Source organism: Sylvia atricapilla, chromosome 3, assembly GCF_009819655.1.
Source record: "Sylvia atricapilla isolate bSylAtr1 chromosome 3, bSylAtr1.pri, whole genome shotgun sequence".
Lineage (NCBI taxonomy): Eukaryota > Metazoa > Chordata > Aves > Passeriformes > Sylviidae > Sylvia > Sylvia atricapilla.
In genome coordinates, this window is record NC_089142.1 from 56,465,724 (window position 1) to 56,482,882 (window position 17,159).

General features: G+C 38.8%; 1 protein-coding gene across 1 annotated transcript in view; it reads right to left on the reverse strand.

Annotated features, from left to right (window-relative positions):
• The window catches only part of HBS1L (HBS1 like translational GTPase), a 60,363-nt gene extending 44,381 nt beyond the window's left edge, over positions 1-15,982 (reverse strand). The window contains exons 1-4 of the mRNA XM_066315432.1: positions 15,828-15,982; positions 13,162-13,227; positions 11,274-11,411; positions 8,956-9,150 (exon numbers count right to left, since the gene is read on the reverse strand). Coding sequence (XP_066171529.1) covers positions 8,956-9,150; positions 11,274-11,411; positions 13,162-13,227; positions 15,828-15,870 — 442 coding nt within the window. The 5' untranslated portion in view covers positions 15,871-15,982. The remainder of the gene's footprint in view (positions 1-8,955; positions 9,151-11,273; positions 11,412-13,161; positions 13,228-15,827) is intronic.
• Between the last annotated feature and the right edge of the window lie 1,177 nt (positions 15,983-17,159).

Consider the following 17,159-nt stretch of genomic DNA (forward strand, 5'->3'; position numbering starts at 1 on the left):
GACATCTGACCTCCTTCTTGTTCAAGCATCACTAAAATCAAAAATCTTAATGTCATAAAGTGGTTAACAATTCCGTTAATGTTGCCTGAAATGGAATAGAACCTTGCTCAATCACCAGTATCTGTTTGTTCTGTAACACTAACACAAGAAAAAGAAATGAAAACGTAGTTTAGCTAGGGAAAAAAAATGCAGAAATGAAACGAAAATGTAGAAAATGCAGATCTTTTTCAGCGAGGGTACCATTTTCATATAAATACCTTTTTGAAATTTAATTTAAAGAAAGATTTCTCAGAGGACCTGTAAATACCAGCTACATTTCCTGAAAAAAAAAATCTTTGCTTGTCTTGACTACAGTGAGAACAACTTACTATAAGATTGTGTTTCAAATTGCTATCTCTGAATATCACTAATACTAGAACAAGGGATACCTGAGAAATGCTACACATGTCAAGAATATATGCCACCAGTCAAAAAAGAGAAAACTGCATTAAGCTTTCATTCTATCATGTTATGGATAAAAAGACTCAAAATATAAAAATAATGCCTGTCGTCATCAGCTATTACCTCCATACACTGACAAAAATCACAAAATTACAGCATATTCCGAGTTGGAACAGAGCCACAAGGACCAAGTTCAGCCCCTAGCCCTGCACAGCACCATCCCCAAGAGTCACACCTTGAGTCCGAGAGCATTGTCCAAACACCTCCTGAACCCTGTCAGGCTTGGTGCTGTGACCACTTCCCTGGGTAGCCTGTTCCAGTGCCCAACCACCCTCTGGGAAAAAAACCTTTCTCTTATATCCAACTCAAACCTCCCTGACACAACCTCAGGCCATTCCCTTGGGTCCTGTCATGGTGACCACAGAGATCAGTGTCTGTGTCTCCTCTTACCCTCATGAGGAAGCCACAAACTGGGATGAGGTCTTCCCACAGTCTCCTCCAGGCTGAACCGACCAAGTGACCTCAGCTGCTCCTCATACAGATTCCTGTCCTGGTCCTTCACCATCCTCATGGCCCTCCTTTGCATGCTCTCTAATCCTTTCATGTTGTTACACTGTGGCACCCAAAACTGCCCCCAGCACTTGAGGTGAGGCCATTCCAGCTCAGAGCAGAGAGGGACAATCCCCTCCCTTGCCCGGCTGTGCTGCTGTTCCTGATGCCCCCCAGGACAGGGTTGGCCCTCCTGGCTGCCAGGGCACTGCTGGCTCATGTTCAACTTGCCACTGACCAGGACCCCCAGTTCCCTTCCCGCGGCGCTGCTCTCCAGCATCTCATTCCCCAGTCTGTCTGTACTTCCAGGGTTGTCCCACCCCAGGTACAGAACCTGACACTTTCCCCTTGTTGACCTTCAGTTGGCTGGTGACTGTTGAACCCTCCAATTTATTCAAGTGTCTCTGCCTGATCTCAAGGGAGTCAACAGCTCCTCCCAGTTTTCCATCATCTGTAACTTTTCCAACATCTGGGACAAAGAACTGGAAGGGATAATGAGCAAGTCATTTATAAAGATGCTGAAGAGCACATAGCCAAGGATGGAGTCCCATTAGAGATGTCTGATGTCACCTCCCTCACTATAAACCTCTGTACCAGATCTAGGAGCCAGCTGCTCACCCATCTCAGGATGTGTTTATCCAGTTGCCTGCTGGACATTTTGTCCAGAAGGATCCTGAGAGAGACAGTATCAAAAGCTTTACTGAAATCTAAAAAGATTACACCAACTAGATTCCCTTGGTCAACTAGGCAGGTTACCTTGCCATAAAACAAAATCAAACAGGACTTTCCTCTTGTGAAGCCATACTGGCTGTGACCGCTGACTGTTGTCTTTCAGATGTTTTTCAATACCTCCCAGAATAATCTCCTCTATAATTTTATCAGCCACTGCAGTGAGACTGACAGGCCTGTAGTTTCTGGGGTCCTCCTTAATGCCCATCTTGCAGATTGGGACAATGCTCACAAGCTTCCAAGTCAGCTGGGACCTCACTGATGATGAGTAAACACTTCACGAGCAACTCAACTCTAAATTCCCCATAACTTCATTACAAAAAGAGTCAAATAATTTTCACTATGCTTTCATCAGTCTAATTCTTAAGAAATGCTTCAAGGATTCTCTTTTAAATATCATTTTAATCTCTACAGACTACAACCATTTTACAGGTTATAGTCACCTTCGGGTCTTATTATTATCAGAATCTTATAGGGCAATGAGTTATTTTCTAAAAGAATCCTACCAACACTAAGCATACTAATCAATTATAACAAACTACTGCCATACCTCAGAAGTCACTGAAATTTTTTTCTAATGGGCCATTTTTAAGCAAGCAATGTAATGAATCTACAAACCATGATGATGCTAGAAGCTGATGAGCAGTTTCATATAGATTGCTCATCTCAAAAATCACCTAAAATCACAAACTGCAATTAGCTTTTACTTTTTGGTGAAATGGTGTTCTTGAACAGACGACACAAAGGAGCAACTGCTGCATAATACAGTGACACTAAAATAGAAACCCATTCCCACTGAACTGCATTGAGACAACAAATCGGGAAGAAAAGAGGGCACTTAAATAAACAAATAAATCACCATTGGCTTTTTGTTTCCTCACACTGTTCTCCAGTAAAGACAAGTAACTTAGACTAAAGATATTTCCTCATCGTCTAATTAGAAGTCTGGACCCAGTAAATTAGGCATAAAAATCTATGTTTATTAGCTGTCTAGATTTCCAGAAAATGAAACAAAAAAACCCACATGTAAGATATCCATAAAAATTCAACTCAATTTCAAAAGAAAAGAAAAAAATAGAACAACACAATAACCCCAAAGGAAAAAAACAAACAACCCAAAAAACAGAGAAGCACCCCCTTTCAGCACTTTAGAAAGTTTACCTTTGCTACATGAACTACAATGTTATGAAATATTTGCTTGAAATACTGATCCATAATCAAACCTAATACAAAAACATTTTAAGAATTTGTGAAGTTGAATACTTTGTATTTGAAAAGTATGTGATTGTTTTTATAACCCTAGCCTACAGCTCTTGTATAAATGTAAACTACTGCCCTTGTATAATGGCATTGCAATAAACTACATATGCTTCATAAAAAGCAATATCTTATCAAAACAAGCCATATTCTATCTTCATACAAATCTTTTGTCCAGATATTCATTTTTGCAGTAGTAATTGTTGCTGTTTAACTTTCTGCAAAAGTACAGGTTTTTGGAAATTGTTGACTAGAGAAAAACATTTCTGAATGTCACAGTAAGGAAACAGGGCAAAGCACAAGGCTGCAAAGACTACCTCCCTGCACCAATCAGTCTCTTAGAAATAACACTTTGAATACTATTGTGCAACAGTTCTAGAAATTCAAGCAGCCTGCTGCATGAGAAATTTAAGATCTTGAGAACTGTCCAAATAGATTTTTTCCTTACTTTCTCCACAGCAATCTTCTGTGCAAAGAATGCCCATGCAAACCTAGGCAAGAACTGGAGTCTGCTTCCACAACAGATAAAAACATTACAGAACATTCAACTCTACTTCTATCAGATATGTTAACAAGAAATTGTAATTAACTCAGTCCTTTAATAATATGCATTTTATTTACATACATAAAGCAACATCCAGAAGTCAATTTTGTATTAAAAATAGTCAGCAGCCATTTAAAAATTATGCACAAAATAAATTTGATGTACTAAATGCCTTAGGAGTATACACTAGTAAGTAGTATGTCTATGCAGTTTAATATTATCTTTTTCTCTACATACGCAAACACAGACAAGTATTTTGCAACGTTAATGTGTGAATTCCAGAACAAGTAGCACAATTAACCCCTATTAGCCAAAGATACACAGTAGCTGCAAAATGATGGGGGAGGGAATTATATACATAAATTTAAAAAAATAAGCTCACCATGTCAAGCATAGAACAGGCAGATTTAGTTTAGTAGAATTTTAACATTCATTAGGCACAAACCTTTCAGTGCAAAGATCAAACACAGCTCTTACACAAAAATGCCACATCCCATATCATGCAGTATTCTAACACAATTAAAACTGTCCTTGATACCACAAACCTTGTTCAGTAAAGAATTAAAGGAATAATCAAGGAAATTATTAAAATACCTGTTTAATTTAAAAAGCAAATATAGCGACACAATACTTCTTGTTTAGAAAACAAAACTAGAAAATTGTCTAGGCATGAAAATAAATCTCTGCTGAAAATTAATCAGAATTCAGGTTTATCCACCACTTAGGTACCTTCTCCAATATTCTGCCTGCAGGTCTGTATTAATTCAAGGCTTACTTCAGGTTCAGGATTGCAAACTGAGGAAAATCCCTTCCCTACTGTTTACACACTGAACAGCATATACTGCTCCTTCATGACCACTAACGCCACAGTCAAATGCCAATGAAAAAGTAATTATATATGAAAATCTAGCTACCTAACAAGATCCAAAGTTGTTTACTTAGGTAACAATCCCACAGTAAGAGCCGTGGTAAACACGCAATGCTGATGCTCTTTGGCTTCAGTCACTTGTTCAAGCTTTAACCTGCATGAAAACTACGCCAAACCTGAGCTTCAAGTACTACACATTGCCCCCTGCTACTTGTTCCAATGGTATCCACAGGACCTATATTTAGCTGTATGTCCAGTTCATGCTCTAAAATTATTACAAATGCTATGAAGTTTTACGCAAATAAGGGCAGCAGGGGAATGAGAAAACAGACCAAAACCAAAGAGAAGCTAGACAGAGAAAATAAGAAAATACTTAGATGGGAAAGCAAAGGTATTCAATTTTAAAAGACTCACACGTATTAGAAATCTCTACTGACATTAATTAAGGCCTCTGGAGTATTTGAAACACAGGAAAGCAAAATCACCTACAAATATAATAGGCATGGCAATGCCAAACTTTGCACTTATATTTTATGTTGAAAAATTAGAATGTATCTACTGGAAAAACAGACACAATTATGGGGAAAGTGAGCTTCAATTACAAACTCTGCTAATAGGACCCTTTGGTCAGTAGGAAATACAGACTTGGATTTTTAAGCAGGGTAAAGTAAAGCTTGGACTAACTGCAGTGAAACAGAACAATGAAAACCATTTCATATTCTTGACACAGTAGAATTTGCTATTATGACTAATCAATAAAACAACCAGTATTACAATCAGTATCCACTGGACTCCTACAGAAAGTCTTCTCAGAAAATCAATTATGCTCCTGATAATGAACTTATCAGACCACAGTATGTACACTGGATTTCATTACTTAATCCTTTAAAGGAACTCAAATAGGTTGGGAGAGATGAACACATCAACTGGAACATACACTGCAGCACTGTCATTATATAAAACTTTTATTAATTAGGGAAAGAAACATTAATTTCATTCACAAGGTCAAAGATCACACTGTTCTTAGTCCTAAATGACAAATGCATCAACTAGGCAAACAATCAAAATATACAGACCATTAAATTTGTACCTGAGAGAACTGGAACATGTTTTGTTTTATTGTATTTACAAACAAAATCGTTGTGCAACCTGAACTCAGGAATAAACCTAAAGGCTTTGTCTTATTTTTGATGCAATATGCTCAACAAACATTAGACTAAAACTAGATGAAATTTGTATTTACTGTTTCATACTAGCTGCCAAGTTTAGCATATGTGTATGAACATACATGTTTCTAGTTGCAGCAGTATTTCTATTTAACTTATTGCTGTTCTGAATCTAAAATATTGACAATGACACTGGAAATATATTAGAGGTCATGATGTGTACTAAAAGGAAAGTTAAAACATACATGCAGCTACTAATTAACAGGGCACCACAGTAAGTCCAGAATGTTCTGACTTGGATCTTTCATCTAAAGATTCAAAGTAACAGCAATGGGTGCAAACAGCAGAAGAGAATGCATTTCCATTTCTAAAGGAAGTTTTCTTCAAAAAAGACAAGAGGCAGACACAAATAGCACTTAGGCTTTGCCTTAATTTTTTTTTCCATTGAGCAAAGACTCTCATGCTACAGGTGAAAGAACCAATATTTCAGTTCTTCTCTGAAAGACTTGAGAATAAACAACAGAATCCCAGGGAAACTTCTTATGAAATACATGCAGCATGTACATACCTATAAAAATGCTGGTTTAAAATGCTGGATATCACATTCTGACCATTAATTGGAGTCACAGGGGCACAACAACAATTTAATTGTTTGCTCCCCTACAAATTTGGTCCTCTCAAAAAATATACATGTACTACCACAACCAGAGCTGTCAAAACCTGAGGTCCTTGAGGCTTTTAAAAACTAAAGGCATTTCTGTTGTAATAGTGTGATCAGTATAAAGATTGAATAACGACACTGACTGGAAACATCCATTACAAGACTGGAAGTTTAGTAACATACCTTTATCAGAAAATCTAACCTTAAGAACATTTAATAAAAGAGTTGTAATACAAACTGAGGTTCCTGCTCCCCAAACTATACACCATATAGCAAAAGTAAATTACTTTACAAAATAATAATTCACTGTTCTTTCCAATGAACTATATCTTCAACACCTAGAGCAGTATTTCAAGAAGCCCAATGGTGTTTACAGAATTTTGTACATACAGTATCTGTATAGTAAAGTTCAAAGCTTTCCAAAAGTTAAAAAATGTTAAACTGTCAGTGAAAATTATGCAAAAATTAAGATATTCAGTGCGACACTTTAAATGTTCACATACAAATTTCTACCTATCAGCAAGAACTGTAACATGTCAATTAAAAAAAAATTTAAAAAAATCAATTCTGGATCATAAATAGGTTCTATATAATTTCTTTAATATAATGCAATATCAACACTGATATAGTTCCCCATCACTGTCTTGTAAAAGCTTTTCTTTGGTTAGCTTTCACAATATCATCAGGAGATGCTGATTTGAAGTCAAACGGTGTTATGGCAATTGTAGGACCAGTTTCCTTGGGTTTTACATCTTGTACTTGTCTACTGTATAGGAAAGTTTTGTGTATCCCAACTGTGCACCGCTTATACGCCTTTGGAGGATAACGGAGGCACAAAGTTAAAGCAAAAGCTGAAGGTCTGGCACGCAGCGCCTTTATCCATGAAAGGGACAAGTCCTGACTCTTAAGACCATGCCCTTTTTTGGATTTTCTGATTGTTTTGGCAAAACCAGAACACTTTCCTTCTTTTTCTTTTACCAGTTTTGTTTCAGGACTTAAGATATTTGACTGTCCTACTGCACTTTTCTCTGTAGATACACCTGCATTTTTTACAAGGACACTTAAATCAATGTTGGTTCCTTGGGAGGGCCTCAATTCAACTACATCGCGCACAGGCAAGTCCGTCCTTCGCTCGGTTTTATCTATTTCAATAGTCTCTGCTATTAAATCTGAGAGTGACAAATTCTCAACCTCCTTTACCGGAGAAACTTTGGAAAGGGCTAGAGAAGACAAAGATCCTGTTAGCTCTGGCATCCCACCTGAAGTTTGGGGTTGACTTACTAGTTGTGATAATGATGAGGTTCCCAATTTCCTATCAGTGAGACTTGCTGTTGACTGGGTGTAAAGATCAGCCAAAGAGTAACAGTGGCTAGTACTGCTTTCCTGGTGCTCCTGAAGCAAGTCAGCCAATGACGTACTTCCAGATCTTAACACTGGCATAGCAGCCATGTCTGAAGAGGGGTTTTCTTGCTTTTTAATTTGAGCAAGTGAAGAAAAATTTTCAAGAAGCTCATTCTTTTTATTTACAGTACAACTGACTTCATTATCAAGAGCCAAGTTTCCTAAAGCACTTGCTAAACATCGAGAGCTATAAAAATTTGCATTACCATAATGATCAGAAGTTTTTGAGGAAACAAGAGGAATGTTGTGTTCAGGACTCAGAGAATCAAAAGCCACGTTCTGCATCAGCAAGGATTTCAAGTCCTGTGTTTCCTTGCATTTCAATGAGTTACTTCCTATGCTAGAGTAAACATCTTGACTGTCAGGAACTAAACTTACTGCATTAGCCCTTTCTGGTAGTTGCTTCTCTGCCTGTTTATTCACAAGTTCACGAAATGATCCTTTACATAAATCATCACTGAACGCAGGTGACAGAACAAGTGAAGAGGGTTTCAATCCTTTCTCTTCACATGAAGGTATATTGGATTTTTCAAAATTTGTAGCTAAAGAATAAAGAGCTGAATCACTTTTGGCTGTCAAGTTTCCAAACCCAGGTTTGTTGGTGCTGTCAGCAAAATTGTTTACTGCACAAGAAACATTGTCTGTATCAACACACATTTCTGGACAACAATGTAAGTCTCCTTACCTTACAATAGCCAATAGTTTTCAGATAGAAGTCCAGTCACAGCAAAATATCCCATTTTTTAAAAGTTGATAGCAGCAACAAAAAAAAAAAAAATCAAGAAACATGAAAAGGCATTTAATTACTAAGTGTCATCCAAAGGTAAGGAATGTTCAACAATTAAATTACAGGTATCTACTGAAATAAATAATGAATTTTAAGAATCAGCAGAGGATGCCAGTAAAGACTACAAATATTTAAGTACAAATCAAAGTAAGAAAGCTGTTGTATAGTCACTACCCAAAAAGGGAGATACTGTGGATGGCAGATGTCAGTTTACTAAATAAATAACAAAAAGCACTAAAAATTTAAAAATGCTTTCCAAATTTAAGGACATGCATTAATTCAGTTAAGTCACATATTATAAATCAGAAACTATCATGAACTGCATATGGTCACAGCTTGAATTTAAACTGACACTGAGGTGTTATTTTGACTTCTAGTCCAAGAAAAGATCTTTCCTTTATATGCTTTAGAACACACATATAGTAAATCAGTCTTAATATTTTCCAAGAAATGACTATTGCAATGATAAGTGACTTTGCACTTTGTAAAGCCCAAATTAACCATTGATAGAAATGAATCACCTTCAATGTAAGCAATTAAATATAAGTATACCTTTTGTAGTCTTTCCTAAAATCACAGCATCCTTATTCTTGGTCTTCACATTTTGCTTACTGCCTTGTGAAAGCACAAGATTCAAAGCCTTTTGTACATCAAAATTAGTATCCAGTACTGCTTGCACCATTGCTTGTTCTGGTATGGACTCTGCCAAAACTTCTCTCATTTGATCCAGGCATGAATTAAGACGAACTGAAAGAAACACATTACTGTTACAAGCTGCCCAAAAATATGTCTTCAGTGGCCTAACCACTAGCATCACACCTCTAATTAGTGAACAGAAAAGAAAAATATTACAATAAGGGTTAGAACATTTAGAAATTAATTTCAATTTCCTTTACTGCCCTGATAGACTTTTTCCCACACCCTGCAGAATATTTGACCTATTTCAGAGATTGCAATAAAGAACATATTACTGACTCTTTATTCATCTATAAAGTCTCAGTACCGAAATATTTTGATGCTGTAAAATAACTACCTTCACTTCAGAGGAGGCGTACAAATCATCACCTTAAAATCATTCAAAGTAATATAGTAAGTCAACACAGAATCCCACTGAACAGCACATTTTAAGTGTTTACAGGTGCTATAATTAACACCCAAAGTAAAATAGCATTTTCAAGGTCCTCAGGCCTTAACAACTGAAAACCTGGATTAGAACATCAGGTTTCAAACTACCTGTAATCTTTACCTTATCTAAAACTTCAATTTTTTTTTGGCTGATAAAATCCATTTTCTTCGTAGTTCTGCAACTACAATAAGCCTTTAGGATGACACTGCACAAGAGACTGAAAATTCATCAAGTTGCCATTCACTGGACGCCAAACAAACACTAAAAAGAACAAAATCTCCTTGAAATCCCAGTTCCTGCCAGTTCAGATTTTAGAAAACAGGAACTGAAGAACAGGAAGACAGTTACATATTTTTATTTGAACACCACCTGGAAGATGTTTAAAGAAGTCTGCTTAAGGGAATTCACCACTGCAGAATTCCAACCTCCACAAGGTTACTTCTATTAGCACCCTTCACCTGTAATTCAAATAGCAAGTGAATCTTTCCCAGACATTTTTGCCCTGCAAAACAAGTGTGGGCAAAGCCCTGCACAATGTGCTGGGTCCCATTTTACTATCTAATATTCAACAAGAACAACATTGTGAAACTCTGTGAAGTCACCCTGGCTACATCAACAATTTTGTATTAATGGCCACTAAATTCTGTATCAAACATAATAGGCCTTGTGAGATCACTGCTGTTTTCACGGTAGAAGTAGATATTCTGAGGTCCCTTTTCCCACTTTTTTTAGTCCAAAATGTTACTTTCCTCTCTGCACCAATACCAGCTCTTAACTGATTGAGTGTGTCAAAAGCATTCTGCAACGGCAGAGGACTGCCTTGTCTAGATCACCCACACTGTTATACTGGGTCATTCTTTCAAATTATCCTCCACAGCTCACAGCTTTTATCTCCTGCTCTGAAGATACGCATATTATTCCCTAGTGTATCTTATTTAACCATATCTCTAAGCATTAGCTTAACCTCTACCAATTTACTAGACACAGAATCAAAATTCTTTCTAATTCACTGTTCTGAATTTTCTGCAACTTTTTCAAGTACCAAATTTCAACACACTTAAGTCTGATCTTTTCAAAATACTCCTGATTATTTCCAACACATTAAAATCTGTATTAACTATCAATACTTAGGAAAGAGACTTGTGAATCTTTTTCACAAAGCAAGTAATTAGGCATCAAGTTTAAAAAACAAAAGCAAGTATTTTCCCCCAACAACTCAGCTCAGAACTCAGCTTGTAACGTGGAAGTCACAGCTGTAAGACTGAACGGAAACAAAAGTCTTACGAATACAAAACAGGATAAAGAAAGATTGTATAGAACATTAGCTACTCTTTCAAAGAAATGTGAGACTTTGAAAACCTCTTAAATACTGCTAATTGCTATAATTTGGAATCAAAACAAAAAGAAATCATTCTAATACTAATACTCAGTTTACAATATTCAAGGGTCAAGATTTGAGCTGTCAGTACAGCTGTTCTGATGTCTCCACATAAAATCTCATTATTTTAGTAAGAAACTAAGAACACATTTCAGTGTATGCAACCAAGTTACAACTAGTACACAAACGGTTGTTATGAACTTGGAGAATGACCACTGAAGGTAGCTTCCTGAAGGGTACTGTTTTACAACAAGATTCCAAAATTGTGAGTAATGTCAGTCAAGTAAGAAACATTAATTTAAGCCTTTTCTAGTAAATCTCAAATTCATGTAAGAGATTATTCTGATAGTTGTTTTCTATAATTACCTCTATCAACTTCAGTCAACTGATGAGTGGGTGTAAAACAATCAGCAGCAGCGTCGGTACCTTCATAGCCATATTCTTCTTCTAATGGCTCAGCAAATGTGGCTGGTTTGTCTCGTCTGGAGTAAATAAACTGAGCTGCTGCATTAGGTAAAAAAACAAAATATTAAGAAAAAAAAAAAGTCAATTGGTCTTTCCTTCTTTAAAAAGGTAAAATAAGTTAGGGTGCTGAACTGTTGCAGTGGTTTCAAGGGGGTGGTGAGAAATTACTGTACAATAACTACTACCTGCCCAGGTAAGGACTGCACAGAGCATACAAAAGCTCATGCTACAATATAAATAAGTTGCCACTACAGTGAAACTACAGGCTGGGCAATATCTTTGTAGCCACAGAATGCAGCAATTCTACACAGTTCATCATTACAAAAAAAGATTATACTTTTGAAAAACAGTATTTTCCATACAAATCTATGGCCTAATGTCTTTAGAACCTTACACAACCATTTTTAAACTCAGTTTAAATTTTAATAAGTTAGCATGAAATTAACACTGCTGTTATAGTATGTGACTGTTAAATTACTGATAAGAATTCAATATAGTTGAACACATCCTTTCTTTCTTGGAATTTCATTAGAAATATAGCCCATGAGTAAAAACACATATTCACACAAAACCTTAAATAAGTGCATGGTTTCACTCTGATTTAGCAACACTAAGGTATATACAGATAAAACTCCCTGCTGAACAAGGGCCCCAGTCATTAATCTCTTCCAGAAATGTGTAAAGCACCATGTAAACAAACTGCCTTAAGCCATGTAATATTCTCTCCAGCTCTGAAACCCATACTGAAAGCAGGTGCATATCCAGAAGCAATAACTCTTAGCAACCATTTTCCAAATGCACACACACCATTTCATATTCAATCACCGTAACTGAAACAACTATTAAGATTGTTATATAATCTGGATCACATTATTTTATAATTGAAGCTTCCACACAGAGAGTTCTTAGGGAAATTACTGTGCACAGGCAGGGATTAATCTTGCCATTTATCAGTCTATACTCAAGCAAAAAGTATACACTGCACATTTTCATCACTGAAATCAACAGCATGGAAGAGGATCAGAGTTTTGAAAGACCTAACTATCTCAAGTTCCTGTGGCCAGAGGTCACACACTCATCACAGTCACAGTGGATCAGATCCAAACCAGTTACCTGCAGTAGCACAGCTTCATGTCAACACCAGCTGTACTATTTCCAGGGCCTACTCAGCCCTAAAACCACTGCCACCAAATCTGGGTAAACCCTAAACTAATAATCTTGCCAGAGACTTGACTGGAGAGCACAACCTAATGGTTCTACAGCCAGGCTGAATTCAGCTGGGCCGAGCAACTCCCATTACCCCTCACCTGAGCACACAGTCATTTTTAAGCCTACTTTGCAACATTGCAAATGCTGGAAGGCTGATTAGTGATCTTGCAATTAGTGATCACTGAGTAGTGATCTTGCATGAGAGTTCCAGCACTGCAACGCACAACAAACGAGACTCCGTGCCCCACATCAACTCCAGGTGCACAGTAACACCTGTGAAGCCCAGGTAGACCCCACTAACCATATGAAAAAAGATACTGAATGTTTCAAGATCATCAACACAATCCACAGAGCATATTGTTACATGACCAACTACATTCCAGCCACCTAGGATAATACACAGGTAGGACTCAAGATGTGGCCAGGTGTCTAATGCCTAATACTACATAACCGACAGTACCAGGATTATGGCCACCAGGCACTTTTCAAAACCATCACTAGCTTTAAAATTTTGTTTTAATTCAGAAATAAATATCAGAACTGGTATCAATGACCAATATTTGTAATTATTTGAACTAACCTGTTGAAGGAGAAATGCAGTAATCATCTTCTACTGATTGGCCATACACATCATCATCTTCAAAGTCTATGAAGCAAGAACAGCAAGATTAAGCGGCACAATTTCTAAATAATATTATAATTTAAAAGATAGTTTTATGAAATAATGCATTTCCTGTATTCCAGAAGTACAGTTAGGTTCTGCTTATTTACCTAGGTAAGAAGTAACCTTCTAAGTTCCAATAATAGACTTTTACTATAAAAATGTAATTTAAGGTTTAATACTCATTAGGCTAAAAATTTACAAGAGCTACCATACTTCACACCTCCTCCTTCAGCATCTCCTTTGCCCTCACAGACTAAATACAACTTTCTACAGTTCCACAAATCTTTACTCATGGCACTTCTCTTGACATTTTTGCTTGACATCTCAGTCTCCACCCCAGACAGACAGTTCAATTACAATTTCTACTCCAACAGCTCAGGATCAGCATTTCTACTCCATTCCCATGCATTTCTCACCTTTCTTCTCTATTTTATGCTCAAGTTCAGCAAGGCAAAAAAAACCAATTCACGATTCCCTTTGAATATGCAAAACTGTTTCAGGTAAAAAACAAGTATCTCATACACTTACTTTAAGATAAAAATATTCTTTCCTCATTAAAAAAAGCCATCAAGAACTACAAAGAGTAAATTAGGTATCTTTCCCTCCAAAAACTAATTCTGGTATTATGCCAATCTTAAAAAAAAAAAAAAGTGTAATTTTTATTAAGTAAAAATTAAATACATTTAAAAAGTAATAAACTATTATTAAAGACATTACTGCACTTGGCAGTTTCACAAATAACATCTATTCTTAATTGTTTTAAAACACAGACCACATCATGCACTGACCATAAAAATTAGTATTTAAAAATTACATAAATTAGAGTACACAGTGTAGAAGCTACTGAAGCATTCCTGCTGTATTGCCAAGATATTTGCAGATGGAATAGCACATTTGGTATGATCACAATATCTCAGAAAGGAGAGGAGCAAAAAAATGGAACATGGTGAAATAAAGGCCAGAAGATCTAAGGCCTCAGAAGTCTTTCTATGAAAGGAAACCAAAAAACATTGTAAATATTTCATTTAGAAATGTGACTCATACTTGGGCATTACAGAATCACACGAAGCATAAAAAGAACAATTTAATAGCATTTAATAGAAAAGAAGACAAAAAATATTTTTCATTTGGGCCAAAAATTATTCTGTGTGCCTACAGAAGAAACATATGGTACAATGTTTCTGACACCTAACCTCACAGTAATGTTCCCAACAGCAATAGCAACTTTATGGCTACAGCAAATTACTGTGTATCTCAGCAAACTCATTAAAAGAGAGTCTGATGAGTGTATGAACATTGAAATTAACTCCATGGATTGCACACTCAACTCTTCAGAAGCCAGAGACTCAGCTGAAATCAACACTTCTACCAGTCTGTAATGAAAAACAGTATCCAGAAGATGAAAATTAAGCAGTAAAATTCCCCTTCTAGTTCAAGATTTTGCCTCTATTAGGCAAATTTACACTAGTAGAAACTGCAAGGTGAGAACAGACAGGCAGCACAGCTCATATGAATTTGCAACTGCCTGTAAATACCAAGATCAGAGTGCAAAACCCAATTTGTACAAGTATAATACACAAAAGCCGTGTAGTCTGTTCACTCAACAGAAGACCAGAGGCGGTCTGAAGCATTTCTTGCGGTCTTTTTAATACTCTGACAAAGTGAAGCAACAAAATTGCTGCTTTATTACCAATAAGTTCTTTAAAATATCGCTATGAACTGAAGTGTGTCCATTTCTTCAAAGCCCAAGCCAAAAAAAATAAAGATTTTGAGGGGGAAAAACCCTCTGATTTACAGTTTGCCTAAGTTCATAGGGCAAGGGCACAACAAAAGCTGCAATACTGCAGGTACAAGCCATGTTCTTATGGTAAGAATTCCTTCATTCTTTCAATTCGACGCAAGAAGCTTAAAATGAGACAGGTGCCTCAAAAAGAGATTATTCCCTAAATGCACAACTCCATCTTTAAGAATTACATTTCTTCCTCAAGTAACAGCTGTTGACTCCTATCTATTAACATCAGCGCCAGTTTGCTACAGTCTGACCGTGAATACAAATTTATAAGTTTTTCAAGACAGATGGGTTCAACCGCGCTGAGGCTATTTACAAGTCAGTGCCACTACTAAAAAGCAGAATCAGCCTGGGCAGCTCAAGGCACTGCAGGTAGAACCCAGCTGTGGCTTGGGCCACGTACCAAGGGCACGCTCTCCCCGTGTGGAAGCTCCCGGGAGGCCCCGGCAGCAGGAGGAGGTCCTGGCTGGCAGAGCAGCCACGTGTGCCCGACCCTCCCCACTCGAGCGGGAAACGGGCCGGGAACGGGGCGGGGAGAGGCCTCGCCCGGAGCCCCGTCCAACCCCCGCCGAGGGGAGGTCAGGGGGCGGCTTTTCCCCTCCCACCGCCCCTGACAGCCCCCCGGGCCCTCCCCTACCGCCGTCCGGGCCCCACCACACCCTCCTGCCCGCGGCCCCCGGGACGGCAGGCCCGGCCGGTGACAGGGGCACGGGCCGGCGGGAGCGCGGAGGGAGCGGCAGCTGCAGCGGATTCCGGAGCTCTGCCACCGGCGCCTGCTCGCCATAACCGCTACCTTCATCGTAGTTATATCCTCGGACGTTCCTGTGCCGGGACATGACGACGACGGCGGCGGTCTTGCTCGCCCGCCCGCGGTGGCGCTGGCGCGGCCGGCCTAGGTCGCCATGTTGAAGTCCGGCGGCGCCTGGCGGAATCGCCTCTTGCGCAGGCGCGCGGGGCGCCGCTTCCGCTGTGCTGCGCTGCTGGGCATGCGCGCGGCCCGGCTCGGCCTCGCGGGGCCGCGGGGCCGGGAACTGGGGACGGGGAGCGGGAGGAGCGGGAGGGGCGCCGGGTGTGGGCACGGGGCGGGCGAGTGGCGGGCGAGTGGCGGCTCGAGGTGGCGCCTGGAGCTGAGGGGTAGCTGTCGTGGTGGAGACCAGCCCAAGTTCGGTGTCCATGGTCTTTGGAGGCCTCTTCCAACCTGAATAAACGTTGCCGTGGTTCTGCACGGTCTAGTAGCGTGGAGTTTATCTGTAGTAGCTGTCTCATTGGTAGTGTGAATTACAAGGAAAAGCTAGATAGGAGATGCCCATTTTCTGTCAATGATGAATTTGATTCAAGCCAGAAATGGGAAGTTTTGCATGCATGCAAGTAGCCAAGTGTTTTAAAGCTTATTCAAAAACTTATTGAAAATTGCATCATTGACAAAAAGGGAGCATTCTGCATAGGCCTAAATCGCTAAGGCCTATCCAGAACTTACACTTGAAAGTCTGTGATCTGTGTGCCACCATAGAGACAGGGTTTGAAAGGCTTTGAAATTAAATACAAGGCCTTTCTCAGTTCTGGATCTGAAACAGCTCCAGTTGACCGGGCATTTTGGTGATGAGTAGCCATTACAATACAGGGACTGACTAGTGACCAGGCTTAAATGAGCTGCTGTAGGTAAACGCAAGGTATAATAATTAGCATTGCTGTTGGCAGTGTTAAGAAGCAATATGTCAAAGCATGAGGCTCCATGGAGCCTTAATCTGACTACATTGGCACATTAGTGTGACACTTTCTAATGCTGAGTTTCAGCCTGCAGGAGCAGTTGCAGTGCCAAGGGTTCAGATAACAGAGAAATGTCTCTACAGCTGCTGCTCTTGCTGAGGCAGACAGGGAATGACAAGCAGACAAGCCCTTAAGCTCTGGTGAGAGAGGGAGTTGGGAGAGAGATCCCAGTTCAGGAGCACCAGCAGAATCTGTTTCTATATCTGCCAGCCCAGTTGTTCCCCAGATACCTGCATTCACCTATGGGCTCAGAAGCTGCTAGGCAGATGATGCCATTAATATTTCTCTAGTCAGGTGTTTTCATCTTTGAGACCTTCAATAATTTATTGAACATCTTTTCATCCAGTCTTGACAATAC